The sequence below is a fragment of the Xiphophorus hellerii genome, chromosome 7, assembly GCF_003331165.1.
Source record: "Xiphophorus hellerii strain 12219 chromosome 7, Xiphophorus_hellerii-4.1, whole genome shotgun sequence".
NCBI lineage: Eukaryota > Metazoa > Chordata > Actinopteri > Cyprinodontiformes > Poeciliidae > Xiphophorus > Xiphophorus hellerii.
The window spans coordinates 14,467,288-14,485,069 of record NC_045678.1 but is presented as its reverse complement, the minus strand read 5'-3'; the positions used below and the strand labels follow the sequence as shown (position 1 = coordinate 14,485,069).

General features: G+C 38.4%; 1 protein-coding gene across 1 annotated transcript in view; it reads left to right on the top strand.

Moving 5' to 3' along the window:
- The window catches only part of fstl1b (follistatin-like 1b), a 34,256-nt gene extending 17,322 nt beyond the window's left edge, over window positions 1-16,934 (top strand). The window contains exons 3-11 of the mRNA XM_032567632.1: window positions 8,592-8,693; window positions 8,816-8,945; window positions 9,905-9,937; window positions 10,563-10,693; window positions 12,354-12,472; window positions 13,088-13,200; window positions 13,809-13,919; window positions 14,018-14,112; window positions 15,668-16,934. Of these exons, the coding sequence (XP_032423523.1) occupies window positions 8,592-8,693; window positions 8,816-8,945; window positions 9,905-9,937; window positions 10,563-10,693; window positions 12,354-12,472; window positions 13,088-13,200; window positions 13,809-13,919; window positions 14,018-14,112; window positions 15,668-15,709 (876 nt within the window). The 3' untranslated portion in view covers window positions 15,710-16,934. The remainder of the gene's footprint in view (window positions 1-8,591; window positions 8,694-8,815; window positions 8,946-9,904; window positions 9,938-10,562; window positions 10,694-12,353; window positions 12,473-13,087; window positions 13,201-13,808; window positions 13,920-14,017; window positions 14,113-15,667) is intronic.
- The last annotated feature ends 848 nt before the right edge of the window (window positions 16,935-17,782 follow it).

The window sequence follows — 17,782 nt, the reverse complement described above, 5'->3', positions numbered from 1 at the left end:
AATAATATATCTGCACTACCTAGTTGTGAGACATTGAGACATTTCATTCAGTTAGCGAGAGAGAGCGAAACAACAGATAACAGGAAGGCTTTCTTTAAACTTAAGAACCTTTAACTCTTGTCTGCCGTGAAATGTGCTGAATTTGTAAATATTCAGTCTTCTGTAAATCTCAGAGTTAAGGTAAGGTGCTTCCTCAGGGTTCTGCAACTTTAGTCCTAGAATTAGTCCTTGAAAGTGTCACTGCCCTGAAACCTTTGGGGCAGTACCACTCGCCACAAAAGTATTGAGTGGTAACACACCTGAATCAAATGAATAGTTATTGATCAAGACTTTGCAAAAATTTGCTGACTACTAAGGAGATATCTCAGCCTTTTGATTCAGGTGTGTGGGATTCATCCAAAAGTTGCACTCAAGAAGTTGCTGACCTCAGATCTACATTGTAGATCTAGGATATGCATATATATTTTAGTAATGCTAGCTGTACTACTAACGCTAGCACTGGTTTAAGATAAATGTTTCTTATAATCATTTGTTTTAAAAACACTGAACCCTGTTTTACTTTGGAAGTCTGTATTTCCTGGTTATAAAAACTGGATTTTGAAAACTGGCAATAAATTGCAGTGGATATTAGAGCCAGTGAATGTGTGGTATGATTCATCCTCGCAGGCCAACACAACTTTTAAATCCACCCTGCAGCCTGTAAGCCAGGTCTTTTCCCATTACAGACATGTTCTAGCCATTAGCCCCTGTATTGGCCTCAGAGAGGAGGGTAGACAGTCTGTTCATTCCTCTGGTTGCAGTCTGAGCCTAAGCCCTCCCTTCCCATAACCCTCACTTCACCTTCCTCGTAGCGTAAAAAAGGCTCCGACCAGAGCAGAAGTCCATTGAGGTTGGAGGGGGACAAAGCAGAGACAGAAACAGTTGGTCGGCTGGTGAAAGAGAGAGAGATGTAGGTTTTTTGGGTGAAATACAGCATATATGGAAAGAAGGGACAGCTGACGAACAGGAGGGTGAACAGGGCTGGGGGTAGGGCTCTTTCTTATGTCCTGGTGACGTTTTAACTGCTTGCAGATGTAGCTCAGCCCAGACTATGACTTATTTCCCGCTTTGTTTAGCCTGTCTTTGTTTCCAGTTTTACTACGTTATGGTTCTTTTTCTCAATTCTTGTTTCAGTTTCTGACTATTTCTTTCGAAGTTCAGTCACCAGGTTTAGGCTCTGAAAAAAAAGGCCAGGACTTGGGTGGGTGTAAAATAACAGACTGCAGACTGAGGTGACATCATCCTGTCCGTTGGTGCATTCCTTTCACACCGAAGAAAGAACCAAGAAGACTGAAGGAGTGTAAATCGGTCATCCTTTTGTTTCTGCTGGCTCAATCTCAAACCTTGCGCACCCAAGAGAGAAAGGCAGAGATCCCCCGCTGAGATCATGCAATGCCCTCAGGTTTTTGACCTCATTAATTCAAGGACATGCCCTGTCTTTTCTGCTATAAACTGCCAATCAGTTGTCGTTTAATCCAACAAACTCTCACCAGGAGTTTGAGCCCATGGGAAGCGTGCCAGTGGATTCTGTCATTTTGGGGTTTGATTAAAGATTTTCACTGTACGTCGGTTCTCAAGTGGCTCCGTGGTACAGAAAAAGTGAGTCAAGTGCAGATAAAGTTGATTAGATTCAGGTCCTGAGCGTTTGGGAGGGTGGGGGTGTAAATTATTGAGCCACATCTTTCTGTAATAACTACTAACTAGAGCTGATGATAAGCTTGTCATGTTTCTCCCATGTGTGATGGATTAGGCCACAACTCGCATAAATTCCTTAAAGGAGAAAACTGGAATGTAGTTCAGAGAGTGTGAAGTAAGATTTTTTTTTTCTGGCTGTGCTCTATTTCACTTCTGGTAAATTCTGCTTAAGGAGAAGTGAGAAGGAGGTCTTAATGCTCAAGCTTAACCCTAAAATGTTCTTTTCTCTGTTAGCGTGAGCAAACGTCTCATAAAGCTGTCGAGCGTTGGATTGCTCAGAGCTGAAGGGGAATAACGGGAAATGTTGGAGAGGGGGAGAGCGGGGGCATTTCCTCAGCATCTGACCCAGATTCGGAGAAGTTTTTGGATCAAGACGAACGGTGTTGGACATCAGTTGAGGCAAAACATTGCTCAGGAATGCAACCCCCACCCAATGTTCTCATTCTTCCAACTCTTGCCTGAGTTAATCTCTTTTTTCATTTTATTTGTCTCGTTTTTCACTTCAGTTTTTTTTTAAACATGGCTTAAAAAAACACTGTTAAAAACGTGGTTTAAAAAATACAAGTATAGGCTTATGGTTTTTATGTTTTTAGGTTTCTAGTATGTGTGTGGTTTTTTGCAGACATAACATTTTGGTTTCATTTTTATTTATTGAATTATGACTCAGTCTAATATGAAGTGTGTGGTGTTTCACATTTGAGCCTAGATTTAGATACCGTAAGAATTTGGTTAAAACCAGATCATTTTTACGTTAAAACCCAGCAAAGGGGTCACTTTCTTTTAAATTGACTGTATAGTTGGGAAACTCCAGGTGGCATGTTTATTCCTGTCCAAATCAGAAATTAATTTCCTTTGTGCTAAAATTATTCATTTTAGCTGTGATAGACATAATCTTTTATTTTTTTTAAAATACATGCAGTAAAAGCATTGATTCCCTTCACAAGTTAATGCTTCATTTTGTACCCATGTACTTAACCATTGCATATTTGTTTTTCTTGGAAGTTTATTATTTTAAGGTTTAGTGTAATTATTAGTTATTAAATAATTAATCTTTATTAATCAGGGATTAATAATCTTTAAAGTTATTCAAGCCTCTTGTAGAAGTAAATATGATTTTATGTTGACCTATCATTTTATATCACATCATATTTTCACTTGTTTAGTTCTGATCTCCTTTAGGGCAATTTAAAAACAACAATGACAAAGCCCAGCAAGCTCACAGTTCCTGGTAGATAATTTTTATGAGTCATTTCAAAATGTTTCAGTAAAGCAGAATATATAAAATTACTTTATGTCAAGAATGTGCAAAGTCTTTTTCTGGCAGGTATGATTTGATGCATGATCAGTACAGAACATCACAAAAAGTTCTCTCTTTTTTTAACAAAAAGGGTCGGGCATGAAAAAATCCAAAACCACAAAATTTTAAAAAGTGATAGCTTGAAATAACAGGCACAATGTGAAATAGCCCTAAAACACTAAAGTTCTGGGCAGGTTAGTGGGTTGTATGCTGCTCATTTTGCCATTTTCTCCTTTTCATTATTTTTGGTCTTTTCATACCTGATCTCCTGGGGTATGAGAGAGAGTCAACACTGCTGGGTGTTTCCATAATACACTGCATAACTTTGTGTCACCTTGAGATGTTTCAAACCCAGTCTGACAACTGATTTAATTTGAAGTAATTTTCTCTAATCTTCTTATAGTCCACTGCATTACAATGGACTGTTTAGCACCAGTACACACTGTATGTCCTTTCAGCAGGAGGATAATTAGAGCTATTTGGTTTGCATGGTCAGAGTCTGTCATGTTTTATAGTCAGCTGACCCAACAAGGGTTAGAACTGCACTTGAGGAATTCTCAACAGATTTAGATCTGGGTTTTGACTGGACCACTCAAATCCATAAAAATGCTTTGGTCCTAATAATTTGATTGCATTAATTGCTGTATGTTTAATGTTGCCTGTTGATTATATTTAGCTCTATCCAAACTGCCATTAACTCTGTCCCTTCTGAAGAATATCTCCACAGCATGATGATGCCACCACTATGTTTTGCCACACAAATGCAGTTTTCAGGGTGATGATTTTCTGCCACACACAGAGCAATTTCAATGCATTTTGTCTGAGCTATCTTTTATTTAGGAGTACCTGTTTAATGGAACTGAATACAAATGTTTACCACTTTTTTAGATTTAAAAAACCATATATCATTTTGGTTTATTTTCCCAAAGGACACACCACTCTCAGTTTTTCTATAAAATGAAAGGAAAGTTAGTGTTTTAATAGTTAAACTGATGTGGGTGCTTCACTAAACTGTGTGCAAAAGGAACAAGCTGAATTTCTGTTGCAGTGATTTTTTGTTAAATTACAGTAAGCTGGCAAAGCCAAAAGAAAACTGTTTAAGTTGATTAAATTAGTCTCTCCATTATCAACGTAAAAGCTACTCTCAGCATTTAATGAGCTTATTTTATCATTATCATGTTTGCTGGAGCTGCCGGATGCTTACAGTCACAAGATCAATGTTTTCTGTGCTAATGATAGGCAGGGTGCATTGTGGGACTGAATTTGTGGCATTTGTAGAGTGACTTCGTCTGGACAGAAACATTGATCGGCTGCCTTCAGACACACATGCATGCACAAAACATGCACCCACGACCAATCTGCACCGTAACTCTGTCTCGTGTACTTATGTCTAAAAATATTAGAACACATGAAAGGCTTTCTCACAAATGTGGCAGTGCCCACATTTTTTTATTCTTTTATGTTTCACTGTCTCCATCTTCATCAGCAGAGCAGGATATTTTACTCAAGTCTTCCTAGGATTCATATATGGGCAGAACTCAAATTGATATTCCCATCACAGCTTCCATTTCGTTTTTTTCCATCTCACTTATTCTCCTCCCTTGTCTCATTTTGAAACTCTCTTGGGGAGTTTCACTGGGTATAAAAAAAAAACTTTTTTATATTTTAATCTACTTAGAGCCTTTAAATAGTTTCCTGCTGCTTACACTAAAAAGTGGCAGAATTGAGAAAAATGAGCAATGCACTTTATGTGTACAGTCAGTAATTAGCACAAGGGGGTTTGCTTTATGAAGAACTCATTTTATTGTTTTTATGATCCACTGAGCAACAATCTTTATGATCAACATTAAATGGGAGGAGAACATGATTTACTGAGTGAAGTAGGAGAGTCCCTGTGGTTAGAACTGTCTTGGTGGCGACTCTATGCTTTCTTTGCACTGTCTGCTCTGCTGATGATTGAGTTAATGCTTTCAGCATTATCTTACAAAATAATGTTTATGGAAAATCTTTGTCACATTTGCACTAATAGATTTTCCCCTACATTCGTCATTTTTTAGTACTTTTTATAAGTATTTGCCTCTGTGCAAGGGGGTAGGAGAAGAGTGTAGGCTCCACTGTCTGTAGGTGAAGTAGGTAGTTAGCAGTGATTTTTATTTCCCACTGTGTGAAACCACATACTTCTCTGCAAGCACTCTGATTAATTTAATACCAATATTGCAAAAACTAAGAAAGTCCCTACTTGTGGTAAAACTCTATGCTAATTTAAACAGTTAGAATAAGTGTATCTGCATCATATGTTATTGTTAGTTTGGAACATAGCCTTGATGAAAAATATAAACACTCATAAATTTTACTTCTTTTCAAGAGCTTATATTTACCTGTTTGTGTTTCTGCTCCTTAAAAAGTAACACTAGTGCAGCAAACGGTTATTAGCTGGGAGTTTAGTTGGTGCTAACATTCATGCAGCTCGTAGCTTTGCCAACTGGAGTTTGCTCAAAGGTAGTCCAAAGTGTATCTTTGAACAACCACTTATTTGCTTTTCATTTTTTTTGTTCTTATTTTAAAGTATAGCATAGTTTGAAAATTGGACATGCCTGATAAAGCGAAGCACGACTGTGCATCGTGTCATACATTTGAACGTGATGATTCTCCACACCATGAGCTGACTGTGTTGTTATTTTAAGAGGAAAGTGTCTTTTTAAATGGCACCTGTGATTCTGGTGCAAAAATCAGCCGTCATTGTGTTGCAGCCAGTTTCATCATGCAGTATTGCTGTCAGTCGGGGATGATTTATAGCAGAAGAAGGCTTGTAATGGATGTTTTTTTTACTTAATCCATCTTCCAGCATCACAGCTATAATTTCTAGGTTAAAATAAATTCTAACTAGTTTAATATCTTGAGATAATTATATAATTATACAGCTACCAAGACAAACTTAGAGTTTCATTTGCTCAGGAAATTCTGAGACATTGGTAAAATGAAGCTTTTAACAGTGAAGTGTGATAGCTATAAAATGAGCTTGACATATGTGACAGTGATAAATAAGGCTAGGAACGATGTGTCTGCGTTATGGTCCTGGTTTTTGGGTTGAAATAAATATATGATCTAAAAAAAATTATTCCTAATGTCTCAGGAATTACTCTGGGTCTAAAATAAGTTTTTCTAGTCTAAAATTAATAGATGAAGTTGTTCAAAGTTCAAGCTTTGTTTTTTTGAGGTATAATCAGAATAAAATAACCTTTAGATATTTTGTCTTGATTTAAGAAAATAAGAAAACTAGCAAATTCAGCACATAGCATACAATAGTAAGATTAACACCTTGTTGCTAGATAATTTTATTAAAAGTATTTTATGTGACTAGAGCTTTTGTGTGTAGCGCTATATGTCCCTCATTGTTGCTGTACTCTGTGATGATACAATGTTTGGACATAAATTTGTAGTATTTTTTTTACTACAATCACTAAACTTGCTGATAAAAAATAATATTTACACATAAATAGTGTTTTTATTCCTGCTAGGGAACTGTTCAGATGAAAGGCAAAGTACTCCCTAGGTCACTAGGGCATGACAGGAAGGAACAAACAAGACTAACAGGCATTCACACAGTTGACCTAACATGATTTTTGAACTGTGGGAGGAAGTTGGAGTACCACGGGGGAAACCCATGCCGGTACAGGGAGAACATGCACACTGCAGAACGGCCAGTCAGGATTTAAACCCAGGGCCTTATTGATAAACACCATGTTTATTGTATAACAGATGTTTAAGAGTATGTAAATGTTCATAGGGTTTAATATTACCATTCAAATACACCCTAAAAACTAAGACTATCACGAATCCAATAGTGGATATAAAGAACTCCATGTCCTTGTTCTTGTATGCACAGTGAAATCTAGATGGTCAGGCAAGATTTGTGGCCACCTTTCCTTCTTCAGAGAAGGTGGGATTGCAGTCATTTTTGTTCTTTGCCTTCTAGAGACTTGTGTCAGTCATAAACTCAACTATTTTTGCTGTAATCACACTTTGCCATCATATCAACAGGGCTGCCTGGTGGTCTGCTCTGTAAAATCTCCCCAACAAGAGCCTGCACATGTCTTCACTATGGCAACAACCCACTTGAATAATCAAAAGCCTCCATGTTCATTAGCTAAATGTCAGGGATCTTCTGCTCAGAGAGGAACGGGCTGGCAGACACACATCTACGTTTGTAGCAGTTTCATCCAAGGAGTTCCTCCATTATTCATGACCTGTGAGTGTTTCCACAGGTTTCAACAGGCCTCCAGCCCATCTGTGTCGAACAAACTCAATAGTTCAATATGCTTAGGGGCTCGTAAATCGCTTTGAAGATTTTCCATGACCTCATCTTATGAGTGCACGTTTGTGTGTGTGTGAACTGCACAAGGAAATGAGCAAATCCTCTCATCAGTTTTAAGGTAAAGGGTGATGCTTCAACCCCCCTCCAGCCTCTGAATCCATCCGTCTACATTTATCATTAGAGCGTTTGCTGCTCTGAGACAACAATCTACCCTTTTTTTCAGTCCTACATACCAAACTAGGCTGTCATAAACTCTCAGTCATGGAAACTTGTGATCCAGCTCACGTGTCGTCAGAGCATTAAGTTTTCTGCTTCGTTCGTTCAGGAAACAGCCGCTTAGGGAGGAGAAGTGGGGAAGGAGAGAATGGGAGTGGAGTCTGGAGACAAACAGAGCAGAAAGGATTTCACACAGTATGGGAAAACACAGCTCAGACTCCAGATGTGGAAACACCCTTCATAAACACACCCTCACACACGCACACACACGCCAACAAGTAAGCTTAAATACTCCCACAAATATACAAAGACACACTGAGAAGGAGGTAGCGGGGGTCAACAAACAGTTCTGGAGGCTCCGCATGGCATCTTGTGATTGGCTGGTCTGCAGCAGAGGTGACCTCATTTCTTTAGCCTGCTGGCAATGTTCAGAAACAAAGACTTTAAACAACAAATGAAAGGAATAAATATGAGAAAATGAGAACAACTTCATGCAAGTGAAAACCCTAGAGCACACGAGTGAATGTGTTCCATACAAATGATCTCTGTTCTAATCCTTTTGTGTTTTAGTATTATTTTCACGAAAACAGAACAATTTTACAGAGCCTGGCAGAAATAATCACACCCCTAGAACTTTATACATTTTGTCTTGTTACAAGCACAAACGTCACTGCATTTTATCAGGAATTTAATGCAACAGACCATCGCAAAGTAGAGAACATCTGTACAATGAAAGGATTTTTAAAATACTGAACACTACTACTTTAGCAAGGCATCCTATCTATAGGATTGCTCTATCATGGACTTCTTAAAGGTTGTTTACTCTCAGAGAGCCTGTAAAGCAAAGTGAAAGCACTCTCTCACTCCAAACAAGACATTGTGTTTTATTCCCCAAATGCAAAATATGCTCGTTAATCGTGTTTGAATGCTGTCGGCACGGTTACATCTTCCTACAAATGCAACAGCACCACCCAGTGTGCGAAAGCAGAATGCATTTCTAAAGTGTCCGCTCCTGTGCTTCTCATGCAGGAGCTGCAGAGCAAGGGCAAAGTTTGTGCCAATGTGTTCTGCGGGGCCGGCAGAGAGTGCGCAGTCAATGAAAAGGGGGAACCCAGCTGCCTCTGCATTGAGGTAAACGCCGCCTCTCGGCTTGAGTTAATCGTCCATGTGCAAGCACAGTCGAAATACTAACTTAATCTTTTTTTAAAAATTTTGCTTAGCTTTTATTTATATCTTCATGTCTCACTTTGCAGAGCTGCAAGCCCCATAAGAGGTCAGTGTGTGGCAGCAATGGTAAGACCTACAGGAATCACTGCGAGCTCCACAGAGATGCTTGTCTGAGCGGCCTGAAGATCCAAGTGGCTCATGATGGACATTGTCGGGGTAAAGAACAGCGCAAAGCAGAAGCACAATTAGTTGTTTTCTCATTAAATTTCTAGAAATGATTCCCTGCAGCTATGAATAACACATACAAAGCTGTTTCTATTGAAAGGAATCAGTATTTATTAGTGTCTGCCCCTAATATTTATCAGACTTTTAAAATAGATTTTCAGGATTTGATCTCCTGGTCACTAATCAATTTCTGGTATTTTAATTGTTTCATTTGTAGTTCAAACGTTTTGCTATGCTCACCTCATTTCTGCGTCAAAAGAAACAAATATCTAAAAATGATTTTTAAAAAGTTACTTTTAGGGTAGGCAACATATTGTCTTGCAATAAGAAATGAAACACAGACTTTAGGCTCTTTAATGTCAATGCTTTCTGATACATCCATGACTTCAAATAAGTCAGTGACAGCAGGAAAAAAAGTCCACGTTTTTACAACTGTGCGCCTAATATATGATGCTACATACTGTATATTTGTTAGATAATAGTCAGGGTGGCAAGAGACTCTTCAGCAGACTTTGAATATGCTGCAGGTGCAGATAATTGTTCACATGGTAAATGAGGTGAGTAGCATGTGTGACCTCTGAGCTGGCTCATATCCTTCGCCCTGATAATGTGGGGTGAATGAGTTCGTAGTGAAACATAAAACGCTACCACACAGTGTTGCACTGGATCACGCCTCAACTCTACTATTAACACATTAAACCACAGCATCTTATCTTGAGTGAACTTTTCGCTTCTCACACGACGGCGTCATTATTTTATTGCAGACTTGCACCTTGACCAGAGCCAGACGATTCAAAGTAGGTTCTCAAGATCGTTGTGTCACTCAGGAGGCCTTTTCCCCCCCCTAAACCTTAATGGTTCATTGCTCATTGTTCAGCTGCAACAAAGTTCTTCTCCATCAATGTTGCTTTACATTTTGTGGTTTATTTCTGTTTTTTTCCAATATTTAGAAAAGAAAACAGACCAAGCAGCTGCCAGCCCAGGTGAGTTGGTATTTGTATGCACCCAGAATACTGCATACTTATTGGCTTCCCTGGTAAAAACATAAAAAAAACCTTTATACAATGCCCATAAAAAGTATCTTCCCCCATTGTTTTACCATTCTTATTGTTTTTTTCAAAACAATCATGATGAACAAAATTTTCCTTTTGTGATAAAAGAAATAGCAAAAAAAGCTTTTATTGTCCAAGTAAAAACGGATTTCTACAAAACAAAATAATGACAATCAAATAAAAGTACTTAACATAAAATAAAACACTGCATATTCATCCTCAAAACAGATGTGTGCGATTATGTTACTGTAATATAACATTTGTTAATTTGAAAGCTTTTTACACATCCTTATCTGAAAGTTTTCTGCAGATTTTCTGCAAAAATCAGGAATATTTTTTGTAGCTGTGTGATTTTTAAAAATTTTTTTTAAGTCTACACAGTATTTCACAGAAGGTCTTCATTTTAGTTTTACCTCTTATGTAAAATGCAATTCCTTTAGTTTAAAGTTTAATGGAGTGGGACAGAAGTCAACTGGGAAAATGCTTTCAAGATAGCATTTATTATTCACATGGATATTAAACCTTATGACCTTTGGAAATGCTTCCTCTGCTGCAGTGGTGTGCTACGCTGCTGACCGCAATGAGCTGAGGGGTCGTGTTATCCAGTGGCTGCAGACTGAAGTCGTCCCTGACGGCTGGTTTGCCAAGGGATCCAACTTCTCTGAAATCCTCCTCAAATACTTCAAGGTGGGAATTTTTGTGCACGTCACTGATCTTACTCTGTTTGTTCAAGCGTCTCTCATACCCAGCCGTAATATTTGCCTTGCTCCAACCTCCCAGATTGAATCAGATTGCCGAGTCAGACTGGATCTAATTATTTTTTGTTACAGACCTTTCAAACATGAGCACTGGTTATAATTCAGTTTAATGAGGACGTCTGCTCTGCAGAGGAGGTCCCCCCCCCCCCCACTACTCCTCCCGCCTCTTAATTGACTGACTTAAATTACATTAAAGCTTAAGAGTAGTTGGCTCTTGGAACAGTTTGTTAAAAACAAAAAGGATTTATACTCTTATCTGGATTGGGTAAATCTTTTAAAATTCGGTTGCTTTAATTGTTTTAACGGTCAATGACTGGTGAAAAATGAGTTTCAGTGCCATTTTTGTAAAATTTTGAACTGAATTAAAAACTGATATTTACATCAATAGTATAATTAGATATACATCTATTGTGATCTGACATCAAACTTTCAAAAATTGCACTTTTTTTGGTTTTATCTGTTAGGCTTACAAAACAATGAATGAAAACTGACTGCAATTCATAATTTTCCATACATCTTCCTTGTATTTGGTAGATTTTAATTTAAATTGTTTGACTTGGGTACATGATTTTGATATCCTTCTGTCACTGTAGTTTCCTCGTGATGCTATCTATTTTGTGAAGTTCTCCAGTCCCTCCTGCAGCAAATACTCCTAAAACAAAATGCTTCCATCCCTGTGCTTCACTGTTTGGTTCAGAATCAAAGACTAACAAACTTCCCACTTTTTCCTTCAAATGTAAAAATGGTCACTGTTTCATCTTCACCAGACAGACTCCAGAACTGAAGAATTTGACCCTGAGTGCATTTGCAAAATGTAATCTGACTTTGTATGATGCTTTTGGAGTAAAGCCTTATTTATTACAGAGGAGCTTTTCAGCCCATGTCAATGCAGGACTTGTTTCACTGTGCCTTTTAGTTTTAACCGAGTATTGATATTGACATTTCTTAATGAAATAAATTCATTTCTGCCTCACAGAACTGTTGATGGAACTGAACATTCTTATGCTAATCTGTCAGTGGCTTCAAAAGCCATGATCATCATCTGGACTTTTCCGAATTGTTTAAAGGCATAGTAATCTTTGTGTATGCAAACTACTTACTTGCAAAATTTAATTAATAGAAAGGATTTTGATAATACTGACTAACCCAAAGCAAGAAAAGTTCAGTTGTATTTCATTTGGGACAGTAAGAAACAGAATATCACACGTTTTCATGACAGTGTATGAAAATATCAGATTTTAAATGTTTATTTTGTGGCTATGTTGCCCCGCAGAAACAGTAAAGCAAAAGCTTCTCTGTTGGCTGACAATATTTTGGTGCAAAGATCCCATTTTATTCAAGTAATTGGTATTATTCCGAAAAAGCCTCAACCCACTCATCTTTAAGAAAATGAAAAGAGACATGCTTTACATAAGGCACCTGCTTTCAGGGGCTACATGTTCACTTCAAATCAGAATTACAGCATGAGTGCCTAAAAATGTTCAGAAATGGATGCATAATGGTTTATCCCAGGTTGCTCCAGGACACATATAGCTCTTAATTGTACCTTTCATCTGTTATATTCATTATATTCATCCCTGTTTCTGCAGTCATACGACAATGGCGATTCTCAGCTTGACTCCTCTGAGCTGCTCAAATTCATCCAGCACAACGAGTCGGTTGGAGAGCTGCAGTCCTACGCAGACCAGGAGAGCAACAAGCTGCTCAGGTCAGTGGGCGTTTGTTGATTCACATGCTTACATAAGTCTGTACGGTGAGGTCGGGTTGGCAGAAACAACACTTCTTTTTTCCAGGTGTTGCCAAATATCCGCTCTCATAGTGGTACTCTGAGCTGGATTATGTTTGCTGTGGTACTATTTTGAGAAAGCTTGATGAAACCTGTCAGAACCAGAGCAAACAGCACTGAAGGCCACATGTAGTCACTTACTAAGACGTCAGCATCTGTACCCTGCTCAATAAAAGCCTTCTCATCTAAAGTGCCTTGCAGCTCTTAAACTGTTTCACATTTTGTCCTATTACTACAAACTTCACTGGGTTTGATTGATTAGGTTGCATAACAATAACATTGGCTGCAATGCTCACAAAACATAGACAGTACAAGGCTGGGAAACACAGCTGCAGAAAGCTTCTTTAAGCCCGCCATGAACTTCTGGAACAACTGTGTTAGTCAGAAACAAAGGGAAGATAAATAAAGCAAACAAGCCTAATCTTCCAGCAGGAGTATAACTCCAAAACATGCACATAACAACATGCACATGTTGCTATGTGCCTGTGAAAGCTAATCTTATGTTAATATCTGCATGTTTGTTTGTTTCTCATATAGGAGCCTTTGCATCGACGCCCTCATTGAGCTCTCGGATGAGAACGCTGACTGGAAGCTGAACTTTGATGAGTTCCTCAACTGTCTGAAGCCCGGTTTCAGCCCACCAGAGAAGAGTGAGCTGAAAGAGATTCTTTTAAAAAAAAAGAAAACAATAAAGCTACACTGAATCCTCGAAGATTCCAAAAATAACTCTGAAAATGAGCTCTCCAGTCCGTGTTTTCTTTTCCTTAAGAATCTGGAATGCCGTCTGCTCAGTCAGTCGTCTGGTGCGGATGAATCTGGGATAAAGTTCACAGGAAGCGGAGGCATTACTCTGTCAGCCAGTCAGCATGGAGCACTGATCCCTATGGCTACCTCAGATTCAAGGGCAAACGCACACAAACATATTTTGGCTCGCTGACAAGCATTTTAAAACTCCAGCTTCCGCACACGCTCACACTGGTGAAAGGAGTTCTGTAGGTTTTTGAATCTGCTTTTGTTTTATTTCCTATCATAATCATTTCACAAAACTTTATGGCCTGCATAATTAGCCGCCAAATCTGCTGACCATTCATGACTAAGCTAAAACTCGAGTTTGCAGTGAAGTTGCGAGATGACATGGCATCCTAACATGCTGACAAGCCATGTTTGTCGAAGCTGATATCTGCAATGCCTTTTTGCTGTCCCTCTGCAGCCGTTCACAATCTGTACTCTTGGCTCATCACTCCATGCATTTTTGCAGAATGCGCCCTGGAGGACGAGACATATGAGGACGGGGCAGAGACCCAGGTTGAATGCAACCGCTGCGTCTGCGCGTGCGGCAACTGGGTCTGCACTGCGATGACCTGTGGTGGTAATGATCTGATCTACTGCTAAGAATCGTTGGAGCAATTCGAGGTATCCGCTTTACCTAACACATGCCTCTTGACCTTTTCTCTTTTATCTGTCCAGACAAACAGGCGGCAGTGGGTGAGTCAGCAGATGCTGAAGCAGAAATGACGGAGGAGGAGTGGAACCTCCGCGTGGCTGAGCTCAACAAACACCAGGTTTGTATCTCTAGTGTGGAAATCGCTCTTTGATAACCTAGATGAGTCAGATGAGTGACAAGCTTATCAAAATTATAAGTCGTTTCTGGAACAAAATTATCCCCACACAAAAATGATTTCACACAATGTTGTTTTGACTGTCCTTCAAATAACAGCTGCTCACAGAATCAAACTAAAAGTGTGCAACAGGTTAACCTTTTATGGATGCAAGCTCGACTAAAAACCCACCTGTTTAGGATTGTATTTGAAACGTAATCAATTACAAATTTATTGATGGAGCCTGACTTAATGTCGTGTTTTGATTGTTGATTCTATGTTGTATTGTGTTTGATATGATGTAAAGCACTTTGAATGCGTTGCTGCTGAAATGTGCTATACAAATAAACTTTGATTGATTGATGGATTGATGGATTGCAAATATTCCTTCTGTGAACTCTGAACTTGGTGTGTTTCTGGACAAAGAACATTGGAGTCCAAACCAATGGCACGAAACAATAGATTAAGGATTTAGTTCATGTAAGCTTTAATGTGACCCTGACACAGTGAATCTCACTATCAGTAGCTTTATCACCACAGGCATATCAAGATAAATCAAACACTTGGGAAAAAGTGATGTTACCTCAATTAGAGCAATAAAACTGGGTCATATGTATGAAACAGATAACAGACAACAGATAAAAATCATCCCTAGCCTTTCTTATTCTCCTGTGGCCTTCTGATGTAACAATCTATACTAAACTACACTAAACTAATTCCTTTATAGCAAAACACTATGTAATGTTATTCAGCTGGGTTGGTAGTGTGTATGCTTACTTGCATGTGTAAATGAGCTTATGATTCTCAAAAGGTGCCTCCAGGGGTCTGGCTGGAAGCTTTTGCTGAGTCAGCTGGGTTGTGTGCTCTGTACCCCACAGAGGAACAATTTGCAAGGCCACAGCACACGGATGTCATTGTGAGGGAATCATTTTTGACAGAGGGACTCTAAGCTCACCTTTCAAACATAATCATGTTTCCAAAAAGTTGTAGAGCCGTGGTAAATGCCCTAGAGACCTGACAGAGGCAGGTTTGTCTTTGTGTGACCTCTTTTTTTTTTACTGATACCAATGAAACCTTGTTCTGTTTCATAATTTCAAGTTTTAACAGTTGGACTAAATTTACTAAATAGCAAACGTTACCTTTTGTTTATTTAGATGTCAAAGAAAGTTGGATATTGCAAATAGATATTGTCTTCTCCAAACCAGAGTTGTGTGATTGACCAGATTAGCTGCTCCAAAAACCTACAGAACCCCTTTTAATCAAAAGGGACTGTAAAATATTTTCAAATTGGACACAATTAAGTGTCCTAACGGTGTCCTAATGACCCCACCATCCTACCTAAAAATGTAACAATTAAGGCCCAAATTTATTATGACATCCATGCCCATGATGAATGGATAAAAACTGCATTATGAAAGAATAAATTGAAGCTTTCTTGGGTGTCTTCACAGATCTACTCACCTCAATTTTTGTTTCATTGTCTGTTTTTGTCTCTCGTTATTTTTGTCTTTAAATGCAGGAAACGGTTGAGAAGATGAAGGCCAGCACAAAAGAGGTCTGAGTGAGGACGCTTAAAAAAAGAAGAGGATGCGTGCCATCACCCTTCTTTAATACTTGACTTCCCTGGCAAACAAGTTTTATCCTAGTTTTATGTTTCCCTTATATGTTAATTATTCATTATTTTTGCAGTGTTTAAGTGTTTGCTGTATCTGTTTGTTTCAAGGGCATTCTGAATGGAAACAGATCGCCTTTTGCTCAGTGCTGTTACGTTCGATTGTATTACTGCGCCCCTAAACTAGGGCTTTTTTTTTATTACTATCTTTATATACTTTTTACATTTACTACAAAAGAAAGAAGTTGCAGCTGTTTTGGGATTTATATGTTTGTGCTATTGAAGGTGGTAAAGGTAGAAACGTAAACTTGTTGAAATGAGAGTATCTGGTTTGAGAGTTTTTAAGAAGGTAAAGCCACTTGCTATTTTATTGCCGTAAAACTGCCACTGTGGCCACCGCTACAACCATTGTACTTCTTTCTTTCCTACAATCTTCCCTTAGTTTACTAAAAAGCAGAAATACTGTATGTGTAACTTTTATGCTTTCATTATAGTTTTTCAGCAAAAAAAAGATTTGTTTCTGTGTACAATGTGTTATTGGCTTGTGTGGGTTGAAATCCACCCTTTATTACCATGTGATGCTTGGACAAGTTTGGTTTTTTTTGTTGTTGTTGCTTGAACTTTTCCCTAACTGTCTGTCTTTTTTTGCGACGAGCTGCACCTCAAGGAGACCTGATCTGAGTGTTACATGGTGAGAACTGAAACCAAAGTCGTGAAGAAGTGTTTTGATGAACGATGTACAAAGTTATCCAGGTAAAACGTTACTCTGGACCCAGCAACAACACTATACCTGTGCTTTCAAAATCACTAACAGAAGGACTAGCCTCAGCTGAAGTAGCATAGACGTACTAGTTATCTGGGTGCAAATAAAATGTATGCGTGTGTGAGAGTGTGTGTGTTGTGACCTGGGAGTAGTTGGTCTTATTTTATGTGTTCATTTGTATCTAAATTGAGGTGTCGACCAATACACGAGTGCCTTAGACCTGCAAACAGTATCAGCCTCTAAAAAGAATGAGTGGGCGCTGCTTAAGTTTAGCAGTAAACCACTGCTTTGTAACTCTGTCTGATAAATGATTGTGTGAATGTTGCATTATTAGGTGTGAGCTACATCTTTCTATTCCACAAAAAGTGCAGACTGTAAGGAATGTATGCCAATAAAGCCCTTACACCACAACACTATTTTCTCTGTTTGTTTTGAGCTCTTCTACCTGCCAAGAGTTTATTGTTATAGACTCTGTGAAATGAAGAAAAAATAATAAATACTGCTTGAATTAAATGAGTAGCTGATAGTGTGCCTTACACAAGTATCCATACCCTTTAAACTTTTTCATGTTGGAACCACAAATTTCACTCTTTTACAGGATTCTTTGGTGCAGACATACATGACTTGGAGCACAATACAAAATCTGAGGCATACATTTCTATTCAACCCCAAAAAGTAGACCTTGCGACCACAACCATTTACCTTCAGAAGTCTAATTTGTCACATAAAGCACTGTTAAGGCATTATCTGAAAATAGAGTATGCAAATACACCAAAACATGATAATCACCTAAACCAGGGGTCATCAACCTATTGCTCCATGACTTCCTCTTTTTACTCAGTCCAGAGTGGCAGTTAAGAAACTTGACCGATAGTCCAATAAAACCAGCAATGACTTCTGTAAAAAGTCAAAAGGTCTTCTATCTGAACTTCTTCATGAAATGAGTGATGCTGATTATTCTTTCATTTTAAGTCAGGCTGGAAATGATGTATTCTATTTCTAAAACTTAACAACCGCTATATGTGATGCAAAATCAGCGCCCTGTACAACAGAAAAGGTGCATTCAATTATTTTAATATGAGGTTTGGCTTTTTATGTTATGTGTTCAGAAAGTTTAAAAGTAGTAGTCAAACTTTGAGCAAAGCAAAACTGAGAAATTACCCCCCCTCCCTTTTTATTACTACTATTTTACTCTATCTGTATGCACATAAAGAGTATGTGTATATGTGATGCTGATAAACTTTCTTTTCTTGTTTTCT